The sequence below is a fragment of the Dasypus novemcinctus genome, chromosome 28 (genome assembly GCF_030445035.2).
Source record: "Dasypus novemcinctus isolate mDasNov1 chromosome 28, mDasNov1.1.hap2, whole genome shotgun sequence".
Lineage (NCBI taxonomy): Eukaryota > Metazoa > Chordata > Mammalia > Cingulata > Dasypodidae > Dasypus > Dasypus novemcinctus.
The window spans coordinates 20,798,219-20,817,407 of NC_080700.1; the positions used below are offsets into that span (position 1 = coordinate 20,798,219).

Here is a 19,189-nt window from a genome sequence, read left to right on the forward strand (position 1 = left end):
TAATGTGATACCTCACTGAGGTTTTTTGTTGCTGCTGTTAAAATAATTTTTTTTCCCAAATCAATTCTATTGATATGTCATAGTAATAAAGCACACAGTTCATCCAAAGTGTACAATCAGTGGTATTTGGTATCATTACATAGTTGTGCATTGATCACATCAGTCCTCATTAGAGCAGTTTTATTATTTCAATAATAAACAGAAAAAACAAACTAAGATAATTCTCTCATTGTGGTTTTAATTAGCATTTCCCTAAGGATAACAACCATTTTTAGGATACCAGAGAATAAATACATCTTTAAAAATTTCTTTCTGGGGAGCCGATGTAGCTCAGGGGTTGAGCATCAGCTTCCTACATCTGAGGTCCAGGGTTCAATCCCCATCCCCAGTACCTAAAAAAAAAAAAATTTTTTTTCTCTTTCCAATGAAATAAGATTCCATCCCCCAAAGTCATAATATGGAATGAACCATTTATTTAGGGCATTTATTTGTTTCAAGTACAGACTTTTCGGGGTTAGGGACTTTGCATGTCTTTAAAGAGTAAGGGGATTCCTAGGGAACAACACCAGAACTACAGTGAATAAAAATGATGCTATAAACAGCATTAATGCCAATTTTATTTAATATTTGAAATTTTTAGGAAGAAGAGCACTAAGTTGATACTTTAATTCTCTTTATAGGTTCGACTGAGTGAAACAGACTTCAAAGTTATGGCACGAGATGAGTTAATTCTAAGGTAAAATTATTTTATCAAAAATTAAAAATCAGTGTTTCTGTTAACTTACAACTGCTCTAATGTAAAAAAATTAAAATCTTTATGTCAGAAATTGTTTTGTTGGCTAATATATTCTCAAATCATTTAATATACTCTTTGAACATATTTCCCATGGCCTGTCTCTTCATTATATAAATATATGAGGAAAACCTAACACTTAAAAGAACTAAGCAGGAACTAGACTTGTCTCAATGGATAGGGAGTCCTCCTACTATATGGGAGGTCCACGGTTCAAACCCCAGGCCTCCTTGACCCATGTGGAGCAGGCCCATGCGCAGTGCTGATGCGGGGTGTCCCCTGCATAGGGGAGCCCCATGCACAAGGAGTGCGCCCAGTAAGGAGAGCTGCCCAGAGCGAAAGAAAGTGCAGCCTGCCCAAGAATGGTGCTGCACACATGGAGAACTGACACAACAGGATGACGCAACAAAAAAGAAACACAGATTCCCAGTGCCGCTAATAAGGATAGAAGCGGTCACAGAAGAACACACAGTGAATGGACACAGAGACCAGACAACTGGGGGAGGGGGGGGATAAATAAATAAATAATAAATCTTTAAAGAAACTAATTATTAGCTTGAATAACTTACAGATTAATTTCTAACCTGAATTTTTTTCTTGCAGAGGCAAAATATTCAGAATTTTTCCTTGAAAAGCATTTGTACTTCAGTTTAGTGTATGTGTGTATAGGCTTGTTTTCATGAAGTTTTTTCCCTTTGTGTTTAACATTTTAAAAATCTTAAGGGATGTGCTTTTAGTTATGAAAGAAATACATTATTTATTAATCAAATTATTCTTTCCCAGCAACTACTGTCTTGGTCAGCTCATTTAACTTCAAATCCTTTATCTTGTCATCTGTAAATTAAAGGAGTTGCAATTAATTATTTTTAGAAAACTTTCTTCCTAGTTCTGAATTTCTTTGCTCATAAATATCTTACAAAAGCAAATTGTCAAGTATAGCATTACAGTTTTCATTTTTTTTAATGTAAGGAATCCAAATTCGAGGTAGCACGTTTTGTATTTTTATTATAACTTAAATATTCTTTCTGATTTTATTACTATGTTTGGTAGGTTTTTTACATAACAAAATGACACAAAATGGTTTTTTACATAACAAAATGACACAAAATGAATGAATTTCAGGGCAGCCTTTAAATGGTCATTGAACTTTGTTTTCTGTAGAGCTTGGGAGATTTTTTACTTGAAGAACTACAAATTTAATAGACTGAAAGTTTGGGAAGGAAATGGTGTTTCGTAAAATAAAGTTTAGTAATTCCCCGCTCTCATTCATACTTTATTGTGGACATGCTCTTCATCTTCCTTTGCCATAATTGCATGCAGAAGAAAGTTTTTCTGAAACACTCTTGTCCCCTCTTGCTGAGGTGCACACCTACTGTGATCTATTATCACTCATATGTTCTTTGCATATGACTGATTTAGTATACTCCTTACCTTTTATCCCTTCTAAGATTCCTCCTCTGCTTAGTCTCTTTTTCTTGATGTAACTGTACAGAAATCATCACTACTATAATCTTACTGAAGAATTCCAGTAGTAGTACTTAAAATTTTTAAGATGTCTTTAAAGTTTCTAAATCATGTATAATTTATATCCTTCAGGCCAGTTTAACTTCTTTCTGCAGAGAACTCTCATTTAAGACTTTTTGGTTAGGGAGCAGGTGTCGCTCAGTGGTTGAACGTCTGATTCCATGTACCAGGTCCTGGGTTCAATCCTAGTACCTCCTTTTAAAAAAAAACAACAAAACTTTTAGTTGAGGTTTGTTTTGTTTTGTTACTTCCTTGTTTAATTCTCTTGGTTATTTTAAATCAACTGCTATTTATGCTGCTTGTTTAATATATGCTTTCTTTCCATTTGATGTGGATATTCTTCGTTGAGCTTTTACTTTTTTTTTTTCTAAAACAAATATTTTCATATAGCCTCCACAAAAGGCCTTTATTCATCCTCACACATTTAATGTACTCCTGTATGTATCTTAAGCAGTGCTCTTGGTTGAGTAGTAGCCTTTATATAAAAAGTAGAATAGCTTGGTGCTGTGAAATACTTTATTTTGTTCATTATGTTGTAATATTAATAAATGTCTTAATAAACCTGTCAACTTTTTAAAAGATTTTTAGATTATAAGATTTTTCTAAAATCAGGGTCAATTTTAATTAGCTGTAACTGATGAGAGTCAAATGTAATCGGTATATCTTCTTTATATCTTCCGTAAGTTGAGAAGGAATAATGGAGTATCTAGTTGATTACTGATTTAATTGGATTTATAATAATAATCTCAAAATTGGGAGAGACCTTAAAAATCATCCAGTAAAATTCTCAGTATTAAATGTATAAGTTTATGTATGTGATTTTCTAGTGTGTCTAATAGAAACACTATCAGTTGAACAACTAACATACATTTGTTTTTGTATTAGATGGAAACAATATGAAGCATATGTGCAAGCTTTGGAGGGCAAGTACACAGATCTTAACTGTAAGTGTATCTGAGTTTTAGGTTCCTAAAGACTATGTGTACTCTTCTTTTTAGATTATTGTTATAACATAAGGTAATGATTTTACTAAAACAGGTTTTGTTTTGTATTTTATTGAAGAACTGTGTCCAGCCACTGTGTTGGGTGCTTGGAAATACAAAGATGAATCAAGCTCTTTTGAGGAGCTCCAGTCTGTGAGGAAGACAGTAATGATTATATAATGGGACAACTGCTTTAGCAGAATTACATATAAGATTCTGTGAAAACAAAGTTTAGGAAACTCACAACTACTTGAAATCCCTAACCACCTCTGTAGAGGAATTTGAATCGAAGTATGAATTATAAGTCTAGCAGTGCATACAGTGATAAATTTATGAAAGCTTGAATTGTAACATTAGGATATAGCTATTTATGGTGTTTTTTTTTAAATCTCCTACTAAAGTACTATCCGTGAAGTTTATAACTTCAAACCATTTTAATCACTTTTTCCTGATCAGAATAACATACTATTTGTTAGTATAAAAACCAGTGTGGTTTTCCAATACATTGTTGTTGTTGTTGTTTTAAGCAAACCAATTTTATTTATACATATTAATAAAACACATTTCATCGAAAGTGTACAATCAGTGGTATTTGGTAATCATAGAGTTGTATGTTTATCACTTCAGTCATTATTAAAGCATTTTGATTGCTTTAATAATGAAAAAACAAGCAAGAAGATTTCTTACCTCTCATTCTCTCTTTTCCCTGCTGTATGTAGCTGCTACTCCTGACTATTCTTGCACAATTATTTATTTCTTTATTAAGCAATTCTATTGAGACTTTTAGTATAAGCACAATGTTGTACATTCATCATCTCAAAATTTTTTGAACAATTTTCATTACTCCAAGAAGAAAGACTTTTAATCCTCTGAAATTTCAGTAATTACATTACTATGTTGTAATCCATGAAAGATACGAATTTATGAAATACTAAGGTAATAATTGTCCATAAAGTTTTATATTGTCATTTTTATATTATAGATTAAGAAAATATTCAGCAGGGTATTATGATTATTTTGTAGTATAAACAAATACAAATAATGAAGGGGGACAAATTAAACTATAAAAACATAATTCAATCTAGTATTAGGTAGTTGTGGAACACCATAACGCCATCACTAGTTCTCATTATTGGAAACAAATTTCCTTGTTATACAAGTAGTTAGAGGGAAGCAGATGTGGCCCAATGGTTGAGTGCTGTCTTCCCACATACAAGGTCCTGGGTTCAATCCCTAGCCCCATACTCCTAAAAAATAAAAAGGGGGAAGCAAATGTGGTTCAAGCAATTGAGCACCTGCTTCCCACATGGGGGGTCCCAAGTTAGTCCCCAGTGCCTCCTAAAAAAGGCAAACAAATGAAAAAAACAATTCAGGGTAGCCGATGTGCTCAGTGGTTGAGTACTGGCTTCCCACATACGAGGTCCCGGGTTCAATCTCCTACCACAGTACTGCAAAACAAAAAAAGTGGCTGGAATATAAACTAAAGAGCTGGATAAATTTTTTTGCCATTTTTTATTATACTTGACTGAGAATTATCTCATAACTTTTGTTTTAATTCACTTTTGTTTTGAAATTATGTTTTATAATGTTTGAAATTTTTTTCCTTAATAGCTAATGATGTAACTGGCTTAAGGGAATCTGAAGAAAAATTAAAGCAACAACAGCAAGAGTCTGCACGCAGGGAAAACATCCTTGTAATGAGGCTAGCCACCAAGGAACAAGAGATGCAAGAATGTACTGTAAGTGTTTCAGATTTCATAAGTCTGTAGTCAGAAATTGATTTTTATCCGCATTATTGCATGTGTATTTCTTATACTTAATCCTAAGTATAAATGCTTATTTTGTTATGGTGGATAAACTCTGAGCTATAAGTATGCTAAATGTGAATTTTTTTGGGGCAAGGAGGCAAAAGTTTTAGGTTATTTTCTGAAATTCTCATGCTTTATGAGAAGTAGTGTCCTGATTCCAGGTGTTGTTTTCAGTTAGCTTGATTTCTGAGGGTATAATCAATAGCTGCTCTTCTTCCACTGTAGGCAACCCCTCTGATGAATTTCTTTTCTGCTCTCTTGACCTGCCTTTCCTGTTTTTCCTAGTACCAGCAACTTCTACCACATTTCCTTTTTTTTTTCCCCATGTCTCCTTTTTAATTATAACTAACTTTTGTACTGTTTGCTGTGTCTACATAGTTCTGAAATCTAGTGACATATTGGATGGTCTAGCTCTGGTTGAATTTAGACTCAATGTCTTTGATATTCTCAACCTTTTTCCTCTTTATTTAGTTTGTGTTTATATAAATTATACTCCCCAAATTAGAGTAGTCTCTGTCCTTATTTGTATTTAATTTTAAAATCTGAGTTTTTCTTCACCTCTTTTGTATAGTCTTCTGCATTCATTTGATACGTAGTTTTAGAATCTTGTGATGTGTAAGGCATTACTCTGGTCACTGGAGACACAACAATATGTGAGAGTACAGTCCTATTCCTCTTTCTTCCTCACCAGTAGGTAGTTTTTTAGAACTCAATCACAATCCTTTTACTCTGTGTCCAGAGGTAGTACCTTTTTCTTCACTTTAAAAAAAAAATAGCTTCTTCACCTTTTACTTGTTAAAAAAAGGAATAGCCTCTTTCATTTTCTACTTTTTTACCATTCTTCCATTTTAGTTCTAATCCTCACAATTACTGATGCTTTTTTCTCCAAGGTTACTCGTGACTTTATCAACAAGTTTCCCTTATCCTGACCCTCATACTCTTCTGTTTCCTGTATTATTTTCAGCCATTGACCATCCCCACCTTTGGCTTTTTTTTTATCCTAGATTCTTGGTTCATAGAAGTCCCACTAACAATTTAAATACTAAACTGCCTGCCCCCAATCCTTTTTCCTCTTAACAATTTCCAAATCTAATGGAATGGGCGCCACTTTTCAATCTCCTAATCTTAAAATCTTTGGATTCTTTCTTCCTTTGTTGATATTCAGGATTCTAGATTCTCCCATTTATTCATTCAAAACCTTTAGCTTTCACTGTTTGCATGACCCTGTGCTCAATAGTTAGAAATGCAAAGGATGAATTATTCTAGAATACTTCAATATGCTAACATTCATAGAAGGTGAATAATTATTGTAAGGATAGTGCCAGTGGAAATATTTGATAATACTAGCGTGTCTTTTGAATTCTTTCTCTCTCCTTGATTCCCACTTGACTGCCTCATTCAGGTACTCCTTAACATTTGTCTAGATAACTTGTGGCTATTGACTCATCTCTGTCATTCTCCAGCTATCCTGTATATGTTGGCAGGTTTGATCATAGTATGCCAGAACCACTGTCACAAACATCACACAATGGGTTGGCATAAACAACAGGATCATGTTGTTTGGACATGAACTAGATCATGTCCAAAATCTAGATATTGGCAAGACTTGTTTTTCCCCAAAGCCGATAGCATTCTGATGTATCTGCCAGCAATTCTTGGGGTTCTCAGCTTGCCTGTCAACATGGTGATTGTCCTTTCTGTGTTGTGTCTGCTCTTCCAGTTTGTGCTGACTTCCATTTGCTTCCTGTGGCCTTCTCTGACTTCTGATTCTTCTCTTTGTAAGGCAGTCCAGATTAAGGCCCACCATGTTTCAGGTGGCCAAACCTTAACTAAAAGTAACATCTTCAAAAGATTCTACAGTGGGTTCACACACACAGGGGGAGTGGATTAAGATTAAGAACTTGCTTTTGTTGAGGTACATAAATCAGCCTACCATAGTTAGGTTTATAGACAGGAAGGACAGTAAGACCAAAAGAAGAGGGGAGTGGGGGGAGAAAAGGGCAAGATTATATGTGGCAGATGAAGGCAATTTAGTCTGAAGTTTCCGGTGAGAAATAGAGGTAGTGCTGGGGGCAGGGATCTGGTAGAGAGCCTGGGATCTTGCATATTATTTGGTAGCTGAGATAGAGCCACTGAAGAACTTATACTCAGACAATTTCTTGGCCAATCAGATTTGCATTTTAGGTAGATCACTCGGTGGAGTATGGATGATGGCTTTGAAAGGAACAGGGAAGACAACAGGGAGGCTCTTGAAATAGATGAGATAGAGCTTGAATAAGCCACCGGTGGCAGGGAGGAGGAGGAATGAGGTACGTTTTCAAAATATTTTGAAGGCATATTCAACTGGATTTGATCACTTAGATGCTGCTGAAGGAATGAGGAAATCTTGGGAGGAATCAGATGAATCTCAGATTTCTCCTTTGGGATGAGTGATGGTAAAAGAGGCAAACAAAATGTATTTTAAGGGAAACTGAAAAAAAAAAAAAGATAGGGTACAAACGTGTAAAGGTCAGTAAAATAGGAATTTTTAATTGTTCGATAATTTGGTAATTAGGCTGTTGGCCACTTCAGTGAAGGGTTTGGGCAGAAGCAAGACTGCAATGATTTGTGTAGTGGATGAAAAATCAGTAGAGGTTGGTTAGGATTTTTATTTAATGATGTTTAGTTGACACTGGTTATGACTAGATGAGTTAGATGAGCGAGAGTTTTTTTTTTTTCCTTAAGAAGCGATATTTCGGAAAATTTATAGTTTCTAAAGGAACCATCAAATGGGAGTTTAAAGTGATGGGATTTTAATGAGTAGAAAGAATGGGAGTAAAGTACTAGAGGACGTAGGACAGAATACATTTATTTCAGTTAATTTGCTGTCTAAGGCATAAGTTAACCAAATAGTTCTTGTTGTTGGCTTACTAAAATATTTCTTGGGGAGTGGGTGTAGCTCAGTGGTTGAATGACTGCTTCCCATGTACGAGGTTCTGGATTCAATCCCCAGTACCTCCTTTAAAATAAACTTCTTTGACTTCATTATTTTTGTTTTTTTCTTGTATTTATTATTTTTTCTTTAACTTTATTTTATTCATAAATCTATCATTTTTGCTGTCCTCAGTGTTATTCATGTTTTTCACTTAGTCTTTTGTCATTCAGTTAACAATAGTTTTCAGAATAAAACTATTAAAACCCTTTATTCAGTATTCTCTTCCCTAGCACATGGAATTTATCATAGTCAAACTTACCTCTTTACATAGCTTACAAGTATTTTGTATTTACAATAGCTTCAACTACGTATTTGTCACCATGTCTTTCATTCAAATTCTTTCACATCCTCCAGTATGTCCTTTACATATGGAAATTGATAAGCACGTCAATATTTAAACAAATGGTTGCTGCGACTTTCTTGTTGCTTTCTTTTTTTTTTTTTTTTTTTTTAAAGATTTATTTATTTTATTTAATTTCCCCCCCTCCCCTGGTTGTCTGTTCTTGGTGTCTGTTTGCTGCGTCTTGTTTCTTTGTCCGCTTCTGTTGTCGTCAGCGGCACGGGAAGTGTGGGCGGCGCCATTCCTGGGCAGGCTGCTCTTTCTTTTCACGCTGGGCGGCTTTCCTCACGGGCGCACTCCTTGCGCGTGGGGCTCCCCCACGCGGGGGACACCCTTGCGTGGCACGGCACTCCTTGCGCGCATCAGCACTGCGCATGGCCAGCTCCACACGGGTCAAGGAGGCCCGGGGTTTGAACCGCGGACCTCCCATATGGTAGACGGACGCCCTAACCACTGGGCCAAAGTCCGTTTCCCTCTTGTTGCTTTCTAATACCATAAGCTCTTAGTAAGCCCCCTAGGAAACATTATGCAATCTTATCACCAACTCCTGTATTGTACCAGGAGATATAATCTTGTTATATTTCGAGCTTTTCTTCTCTTACCCAGTGACAGTGAAAATATCAGTAATGGGTACTAAGTACTTATGGCACCAAGAACTTTAAAGGAATGTTTATCTAGATCAGGGTTCTTAACCTTTTTGGTTCCACAGAATTCTTTGCCAGGTAAGTAAAAATAACAGGCCTCTTCTCAGAATGTAATGGCAGAAAGTGTTATGACACTCAACATCGGAGGTCTGAGAAAATATGTTTCCTTCCACAGACCTAAGGGTCTGTGGACCCCTGATTAAAAACCACTGATCTAGATCATACTATCATAAAAATATTTTTCTGTTTTGAAAGTTTATTGCCAAGAGACTGGCTAACCTCTTTAGATATATCTAACTAAATACTGTCTCTGAATATTTACATCTTCAAGCAAGTACTTAATCTGGAGGATATGTTTTATGTTTCCAATTTATCCTGTCTCATATAGATGTGATACATATGAATTAGATATAAGATGATCAGAAATTAAGCTATAATTATATTCTACTATAAGTAAATCTTTTTCATCTTGACTATTGGGGCTTTATAAACCTAAATAGTAAACTGAGTCAATGTTCCAGAGGCCGTGCTTTAATTATTGATATGAATATAAAGTGTGCACTTGGCGACATGCTTTTTATTGCTAAATTATTTTAGCAGCTGGCTTTGCATTGAATAAGCAGTTCTTTTTTGTTTAAAATGAGTTTTTTAAAAAGCTGTTTTATGGGGATATAGACACCTTACAATCTATACAAAGTGTACACTCAGTGGTTTTTAGTATGGTCACAGTGTTGTGCATTCATCACCATAAAATGAGTTACTCTTAAAAATCTCTCCAGTAAGATAAAGATTATTTCTGTTAGTTCAATGAAACAGTTTTTAAATATATTCTGAATCCACTTACTAAATTTAATCAGATGCTTATAAAATTTAATTTTAATCCATTTTAAGCCTTAGTGTGGAACAAGATCTTGGACCAGATCTACTTTGGTGTGTAGAAAGCAATGAAGTTAATACTAATAAATTGTATTTCATATTTTAGAAATGTAGTTTTAGTGTGCTAGTAAACAGTACAGCGAAGTCAAAATTGAAGGTTCAGTATGTAAGTAGAGGGGTTCTGGTATGGTAGAAAAGCCCTTCTGGAAATCAGGATACCTGAGAAAAATAATTTTGGTCCCAGTTCTGCCACTGAACTCACTGAATCCTTGAGCAGTGAATAGTTTAGACTAGATGTGTCACTTTCCAGCTTTATAATCCTGAGTATAATCCCTGAGTAAATTATACTCAAAAAAAAGTTCAACTATATTTTAGCTTAAGGTGCTAGAGAGTTTTGCTGTTGTACAACTGTAATGCTAATTCATGTAAATATAAATACTATATATTTCTATAATTTAAAAATACAGCCATGTTTTTAATATAATTTTGTACCTGCTGTATTTTTAGACATCTTTTATATAGAATAATTCCATCGGAACATATTAGAACATGTAAACTAAAAGAGTCCACTCTATTCTTATTAATACTTCAGTTACAAATTAAAAATCTCACCACAATTTTAGGATTAGATACTGCCATATTTTATAATTTTATTGTGAAAATTTGTGACACAACTTTTTAATTATTTACAATAAGTTATTAAGTTCTGTTTTTAAAATTAAATATAGTGTTTTTCCCATTGGTCTTCAGCATTTGGGGTGAATATAATACTGCTTTTTGGTACTGTTTTGGTTGCAAAGAGGTAACCTCTTTATTTAGAAGTCCCGAAATGTAAGATTTTGGACTTCCGACCTCCAGAACTGTACAGAATAAATTTGTGTTGTTTAAAAAAAAAAAATTAGTCAAATGACTTTAATCTCTATACAGATAACCTCAAACAGTTGTTTTAAATTTGTGCTTTTTTAATAAGATTTTTTTAAATCAAAGGGAACAATGAAAGGGATTTTAAACTCCTTCCTTATGTATGTTTCCTTTGATTTGGTACTGATTGTTTCTTTTGTTTTGCACAGACTCAAATCCAGTACCTGAAGCAAGTCCAGCAGCCTAGCGTTGCCCAACTGAGATCAACAATGGTAGACCCAGCGATCAACTTGTTTTTCCTAAAAATGAAAGGTGAACTGGAACAGACTAAAGACAAACTGGAACAAGCCCAAAATGAACTGAGTGCCTGGAAGTTTACGCCTGATAGGTAAACAAATCATACTCCCCAGTCAAGACTTCCCTGACAGTCCCACTACGAGAAAGCTGTGGTGGGACAGCCAAGTACTCGTTTCCACACCAAGACTCAGACTTTTTGAGCCAAAAAAAAAAAAAGCCACATTCTTATACTGTCCAGCTTGTAATGGTTAATGTAAAACTTATCAGATGAACCTTGTGTTTCAGCTTTTTTCTCTTCCCCCTCCCCTTGCTTCAGAGGCCTGATGGCGTCGGACTATTCCGAAGAAGTGGCCACCTCCGAAAATTCCCCTTCTAGAACATGTAGACACTTGAGAATGTTTCTGTTTGAAGAAAATAGAGGGAGAAACAAGTCTTAAAGTCTGTGGCACACTGTGTCTTCAGACAATTTGGAGGAATGAAAACCTAGAGATTTTAAATCATGAATTGAACATGTAAAATTCCAGTAAAATGTAAAAATGGAATACGCATCGCTCTTAACCTTGAGCATAGTGACTTAGAGACACTGTATATCAGTTTTGCCAATAAGACTGTGGACTTCATGCTTGTTGTTTGAACTTCTGGGTCAAAACTCAAATGAGGTGAATTTTGCCTTTAAAGGATTTTATTTCCTAAGAACCAACTTTTAATAGTCATGAGTGAATCAAATAATAGATGTCAGTGTGAGCAGTTCATACATTTAATCATTCAGTTTGGGGCTCTATATTACTTGATTGAGCCTTAATCAATGTGATTTTAACCAGTGGTTTGTTCTTTGAATGATTGCTAATACTGCAGATAATCTTACTGAGGACTGTACAAACATGAAGGTGTGGTATCAGACTGCAGGTTTAAACTGTTTGAAACATTATAAACATTCATTTCACAACTAGATTGTATAAGGATATTGGCTGTGATTAGACTCACTGCATTATTTTTTAGTAGTGAAATTTATTAAAACCCCTTTCATTCAATAGGCACATGTTAAAAGAGCATTATGGTTGGTGTTAATGGGGGAATGTGTTCCTTCATTGTATTTGAGCCTTTTGTATTCCACTCTTGATATTAAATTAAATGTGCCTTGAAATAGTTGTTTCTAAAAAGTTCAAGGAATACCATGATGATTTTGTTGTACTTTTAAAACATTTTAATTTGGTGGGGGAGGGGGCTGTGGAGAGCCGGTTGATTTTGGGAAAATTGTTGCTGTGCTCTTCAAAGTGAAAGGAGAAGGCTCTCTGTGTCTCTCCTTTTTTTTTAAAGACCTTTTTTTCCAGCTGGTATAACAGACAACTGAGATTTGACACTTGTTACTTTTTGACACTTTGTCTCAAGGTATTGCAGTAGAAATTAATGTGGGACAGCTTCACAGGGTACCTGCCAGAAGATGGAGGAAATAATGTGTTGGAACTGTGGGCTGGCCTAAGCAAGACATTGTATGAATTGAAAATCGTATAGTGATCATTTGTAGCAAAGTCATTTGATCATTTAGATAAATGAGGCATTATTTTCTTCATGCTTCCATCCACTCCTGGAGGTGATTTTTTTTTTCCGTCAGCTCATTGTATAAGTCACCAATTCGAATTTTCACTGGGTGATAATGGAATCTAAGATGAGTGGAAGATAAAATGTTCCAGCTTGTCCCAACGTTTAAATGCAGTTTTATTCAAGGGTGACTTAAGTTCTCTCTTAATCATTCAAATAAATTGTAAGTATCTTGTAATTTTGTGCTTTAGGGAACTGATTTGTGGGGCAGAGGGTGGGTTGAAGAAGTGGTTTGTGCGACTTCTCTGCAAGAAATCTTCCTCTAAAATTCTCATTACTTGTGGGGGTTAGAGGGTAAGTAATCAAATCTGTTTGAAATGAGCTTACTGTGCCAGCCATAAGGCTTTTGTATATATGTTATGCCTTTTAAAATCACAGTGGAAATGGCCTAAGTATTAGTCAAGAAGTAATTCATAAAGTATATTATCAATGTACGCAAATTAAACCATCATCTTTTTGTTTGTTTACTATTTAGGTAAGTTAATTTGAGATCTGTGGTTTTTTGTTTGTTTTTTATTGTTTAAAAAAAATTGTTTTAATAAGATAATGTCCATGTATAAAATTGAAACAATGTGGAGAAAGTTAGAGATCAAAAAAGTAACTCCTGAATATAACCTTGACCTTTCCCTATTATCTTCTCGATGATCAGTAACTACATTTCTTGGGTATCATCAAAATAATTTTTAAGCTTATATATAATCGTTTTATGTATCTTGGTTTTAAACAAACGTGATCATTCCATACAGACAGTTCGCAGCTTTTGTTTGTTTTATTTTCATTTTATCCCTTGGGTGTTCTACCATTATAGCTAGATGACTATTTAATGGTTACATACTATTTCCATTGTATTGATGAATCAGTTTACTTTAACTATAAATGGATTTCTGTTCTGTATAGGTTATATAAGCCAGAGCATATCAGATATTATAAATATATCATTAATTTGAAACTGGGCAATCAGTACTTTGGAGTGATTCAAATTAGAATTCTTATGCTTAATCTTGAGAGAGAGAACTCCCAATTATCCTATTCACTTTAATTAACTTATTTAATTTATGGCAATACCTATATTTTAGGGTGTTTAGAGAGCTATGTTTCAGTATTTTACCAGTTTTCAGTTTGCATTTAATCATTTAGGTAATGGTGTATACATCTCTCCAAAATAGCCTGGCTCCCTTACCCTGGATAACTAAAGCAGTGCCCATTGTCCTTTTTTTTATATATATATAAATTTTTCTCTCCTCTGAAGGATTTCTTTTTATATCTGCCTTGTAAGTTATTTGGTTTTAGTAATAGGTTTGATTTGTTCTTTGTAATTTTCAAAAGTTATTCTAAAGACAGTTGCTTTTTATTGAAGTCTCATCTTTTGTGATTTAATGAGCATAATACAGATTTTATTGACATAGTTAAAATTAAGTAAAATTAGGATGTTTAAAGAATATCAGGTTTTTAAAAATATTTGTTTTGGTATTTACAAAGTATAGGATTATCTTACAATAAGCAATTATGAAAAGGTATGAATTTTTATAAATGAATCATTTGTGATACTTTTAGGGGTTAAGCCAGGTCACAAATTAATGTATTAATTTTATAGTTGTCTGTTTTTTCTAATCTTTATTAAAGGAGAGATTTTCAGGTTCATTGGAGAACATTGACACTGTAAACTTTTATGAAAATAAGTTTGTGGGCACAAAGGCAGTAAAGTGGGAGAATCACTACAGTCTTTGACAATGGCATCTATTTCATATTTCCTATTTACTTTGAAGCTCTTGGTCAGTGCACATTAAAGTTTGGGGGTACTAATACGGATATGGGGGAAATGCAGAGCTACAATCTCCGTGAACAAGAAGACCTGTTAATAAAGTCACCATATAAAAGAATAAAACTCTTAGAACTCATGGTTCTCTCACCTTAGGCTCCTTTGAACAAAAGCAACCCAGGTTTTACTGTAGCACAGATTGTTGGAAGGAAACTTAAATTACAAACTATTGCTTGGATTATTATTAGGTTAGAATACATTCTAGGTAAAGAATCCTGCAGCACTGCTTGTCAAAGAATGACGACTAATAAAATGTTCCCATTTTCAACATTCTAAGGCTTGATATGATCAGATGCCTTCTGAAGTAGTGTATCAGGCAAGTAAAGCCTCACTAAAAGAGGACAGTTTCTAAAGTGTTCAGCAAAATTTATGTATATATTTTTAACCAGTTGGGTCATTCTAGACTTAAAAGACAGTATTGAACTGTCCCTAGCCAAGTCTCAAACGTAATACCACAATTAAATACTTAAATCATATCCCTTTAAAAAGGTTAATATGTGATTATTGCCAAGTGAAAGAAAAGCAGTAATAGTTTTATTGAGAAACTATTTGCACTTTTGTTATTGCTATTTATATGCATATAGTATATTGCACTGAGTGATAATAGTATATTGCAGTAACACTTGGAATCTAATTTGTTGAAAGTATGGCACTTATTACATATTTGCAATATTTGTGATAAGTAATCCCTGATCTTGTATTTTGTGTGTCACTGGGATCTTTTATAACATGAATAAAATATTGACATGTCTATTACATGGGAATAAAAAACATGTTGCAATTTATGTCCCAGTTTTAAAAATCTCAAGATATATTTATATCTCACCTAAAGAAGTTAAATAAGGATTGATGAGTAATACAAAAAAAATTATTGAACGTGCCTCTCTTATTAATGCAATAGATGTTATTTGAGATTGTGGAAGGTGAATGTATGAAAAATCTTTAGTAGATACTCTTCTAATAAGATTAAATGTACTCATTTATATGTACTAATTTGTTGTATATTAGGTATTCATTTAAAGAAGAACACATTTATGATTGTTGCATGTACCCTTTCAAGAACTTTCATGTTGGATAAAGCTAAGTAGCTTAGTGTTAAATAACTGGCCTGTGCTGTTTCAAATGGTAATTTGGGGTAGAAATAGATAAGTGTCATCACCAGTTATTAATGTAATAGAAACAAAAAGTGGGCGTTCTGTTTTTGCTGCTTGTATTGGCAAAATATTGAAATACAGAAGATGGAAGTGTTCCAGAAAAGAAGATGGTAATTATAGGGAGGCATCCTCCTGTGACAGTTACGTTCTGTATATGTTACTTCTATCACTGTGATCATTGTAAGGAAAGAAGGTTATTGAGAGTTTTGTCTTCATATTGTGATGGATGGCTCTTTCCTTTGCAGTCAAACAGGCAAAAAGTTAATGGCGAAGTGTCGAATGCTTATCCAGGAGAATCAAGAGCTTGGAAGGCAGCTGTCCCAGGGACGTATTGCACAACTTGAAGCTGAGTTGGCTTTACAGAAGAAATATAGTGAGGAGCTTAAAAGCAGTCAGGATGGTAAGGGATTGTTTATTTATTTATTTAGCTTAAATTTGCACTGGCCTTAGAAATACAGGCACGAATATCGTAGTTTAGGTTCTATGTACGCTAAGATCTACCTATGGTTATATAAAATTATGAATGAAAAATTGCTAGTTGAGAAGAGAATAGAGCAAACAAAGCCATTTAACTTTAGGTCTGTCCTTCCGTACTGCCTCCCACACTTGTTCTTTGTGCAGACTTCAGGTTTTTGTTTTGGTGTTTTTTTGTGTGTGTGGGTGTGAAAAAGCAGGCCATTGTATTACTAAAGCATTACATAAGATGTACAGATTTATATTCAGTGACTAAAAGGTGGGGATATCTTTGTTAGGCAGTTTCTGTAAGTGTAAACCTTGAAACATTGAACTATTCCCAAGGATCTGAAAATAGATAATTGTACCTGTTATGATGTTTTTTAGTTAATAAGATTTAGTATTCAAACTTAAGACAAACCAAACTTGTAAACAGTCACAAATTCCCTTTTGCTTTGTGCTGCTTTTCTTTTTGTGAGGAAGATTAATAAAAATACTCAATTTTTTGAAAATTTAAACTGAGAATTAGCATATCTCATAGTTAATTGCAAAGTTAATAGTCAAGTAGTATCTTTAAAACTTTTTCAAGTGGTAGTTCTTGGCTCTTACTATTTATAAATAAACTAAATAGGTTTATGTAGCAGTGAGGGGCTTCCCCCTCCCCAGAAACCCCTTTCTTAAATCAGTTTTATTGATACATATTAATAAAGCATACCAAAAGTGTACAGTCAATGGCATCTGGTATAATCATATAGTTGTGCATACATCACTTCAAGCGCTTTTAGAACTTAAAGGACATGTATTTTTGTTAAGTCTTCCTGACTTACTTTCTGTGATTTTTGTCCTTGGATATAGAACACTCCTTGTTTATAGCCTGTAACCAGGTAGGCCTCCATGGTGCTCCATTTTGGAGTAGAGTACCATAGGGTTTCCTTAAGGGTAAACTGCTGTGGAGCTTAGACGCTGGATGGAGTGGGGTGGGGAATAAGGCCGTAGTGAGCCCAAGTGGGTTAGATTTTGCTGGCTATAATTGATAGCATGTGTCTAGGTGGTTTAGATCAATTTAAATTTTGTTGCTTTATTTTATTTATTTTTAAGAATCTGGTTTCCTCTTGAAACAAACTCATTCTTGAATTGCTGTTTTTAAGTTCTAAGCAAAAAGTTTACACTTACTGTTGGCAATTTAAAAATTATTGTTTGTTCATTTAACAAACTTGTTGATGCCTGGCTTTCTGTGGCAAGCACAAAAATATTTTAAAACTTGAGATATTAAAGTAGGTTTGACTCTCCTTTGCACAGAACTCAATGACTTCATCATTCAACTTGACGAAGAAGTAGAGGGTATGCAAAGTACCATTTTAGTTCTTCAGCAGCAACTGAAAGAGACACGCCAGCAGTTGGCGCAATATCAGCAGCAGCAGTCACAAAGCTTGGCCCCAAGCACCAGCAGGACTACATCTTCTGAACCTGTAGAACAAGCAGAGGCTACAAGTAAAGACTGCAGTCGTCTGGCTAATGGACCAAGTAATGGCAGCTCCTCCCATCAGAGGACGTCTGGGTCTGGATTTCATAGGGAGGGGAACATAACTGAAGATGACTTTGCTTCTTCTCCAGGAAATGGTAATAAGGTCTCCAACAGCTCTGAAGAGAGAACTGGCAGAGGAGGTAGTAGTTACATAAACCAACTCAGTGCGGGGTATGAAAGTGTAGACTCTCCCACGGGCAGTGAAAACTCTCTCACACACCACTCAAATGACACAGACTCCAATCATGACCCTCAAGAGGAGAAAGCAGTGAGTGGGAAAGGTAACCGAACTGTGGGTTCCCGCCACGTTCAGAATGGCTTGGACTCAAATGTAAATGTACAGGGCTCAGTTTTGTAATATTTTTCCAGCAAATTTTTATACAGTGTCATTTAATTTGGGAGAGGATACTGTCCAGAAAATTAACGCATACTTTTTGTCACAGTTTGCCTTTTCGTGGGTGTGTGTTTTGTTCTTTTTTTTTTTCCCATTTTTCCTTTTTTTGCTTCAATACCTCTGCCACTTTGGAACTTGTAACAGTTACTTTGAATGTTGCTAAAAGGACATTTTGTGTAGGGTCAAGTTATTTTTATATATGAGTTAATGTGAAGTTGTAAATGGAGATCTTTCCTTAAAGTATAACACAATGATGTCTGTATAAATCTGTGTATATTTAGAACCCGTGTTGTGTAAGGGCATTCTTACTTATACTGTTATTACACTTAGGCAACATTCAGATTTGTTATAGTAGATGTGGGTTTATGACTGCCAAGTTTGCCCAGTACAGTAGTTTTATCACTAAAAGTTGGACTTTTTGATGGAGTCCTATAGTAGTTTCAGTGTTAGATACAGTTTTTTCCACCATACACATGTGCATTTTCTCTTTAGGTGACTGAATGTTTAAAAACTTTGTATGCATAGTTACTCAGTTTTTATGAACTGTTGTATCCTGTTAATGCATATTGCTCTGTGACTCCAATATATCTTACCTGTACTGACCAAACCCCTAAATAAAGATTTTTATTGTAACTCCTTCATTAGTTGTTGTTGTTATAGTATATAGTAGTTACTTATTTTCATTGAATTGCTGAATTTCTAGCCAGTATCTTTCAACATACCACAAAATTGAAACAAGTCCGTGCATCAGTTTTGATTTTCCACTTTTTTTTTAATGTATGCCTTCTTTTGCAAAATGAACTTGAAATTTTAAGACTACATTGTTATTAATATTAAAATTTTTTTCTGATTTATAAAAATAATTGCTATAAAATATTTGAAAATATAGCAAAGTACAAAGAAGAATATAGCTCCAAGTATTCGTTAACGTTTTTTTTTTTAGAGAAGTAGATTTATAGGAAATTATGCATAAATTATAGAGTTCCCACATACCACCCCGCTAAGTTTTAATTAAAAAGGAGAATTCTTTTTTGCAATCTGATTTCAGGTAATTTGGGTATCTTAAGTAGTGATGTTTGTTTTAAAACATTGGCCAGTGCTACTGATTATTTTACTAATACCACCATAGCTGCTGCTATTACATC

General features: G+C 34.4%; 1 protein-coding gene across 1 annotated transcript in view; it reads left to right on the plus strand.

Moving 5' to 3' along the window:
- Window positions 1-18,685, plus strand: part of WTAP (WT1 associated protein) — a 28,853-nt gene extending 10,168 nt beyond the window's left edge. Inside the window, exons 3-8 of the mRNA XM_004449783.5 lie at window positions 681-736; window positions 3,203-3,261; window positions 4,912-5,039; window positions 11,013-11,191; window positions 15,918-16,072; window positions 17,425-18,685. Coding sequence (XP_004449840.1) covers window positions 681-736; window positions 3,203-3,261; window positions 4,912-5,039; window positions 11,013-11,191; window positions 15,918-16,072; window positions 17,425-18,008 — 1,161 coding nt within the window. The 3' untranslated portion in view covers window positions 18,009-18,685. The remainder of the gene's footprint in view (window positions 1-680; window positions 737-3,202; window positions 3,262-4,911; window positions 5,040-11,012; window positions 11,192-15,917; window positions 16,073-17,424) is intronic.
- Window positions 18,686-19,189: the final 504 nt, after the last annotated feature.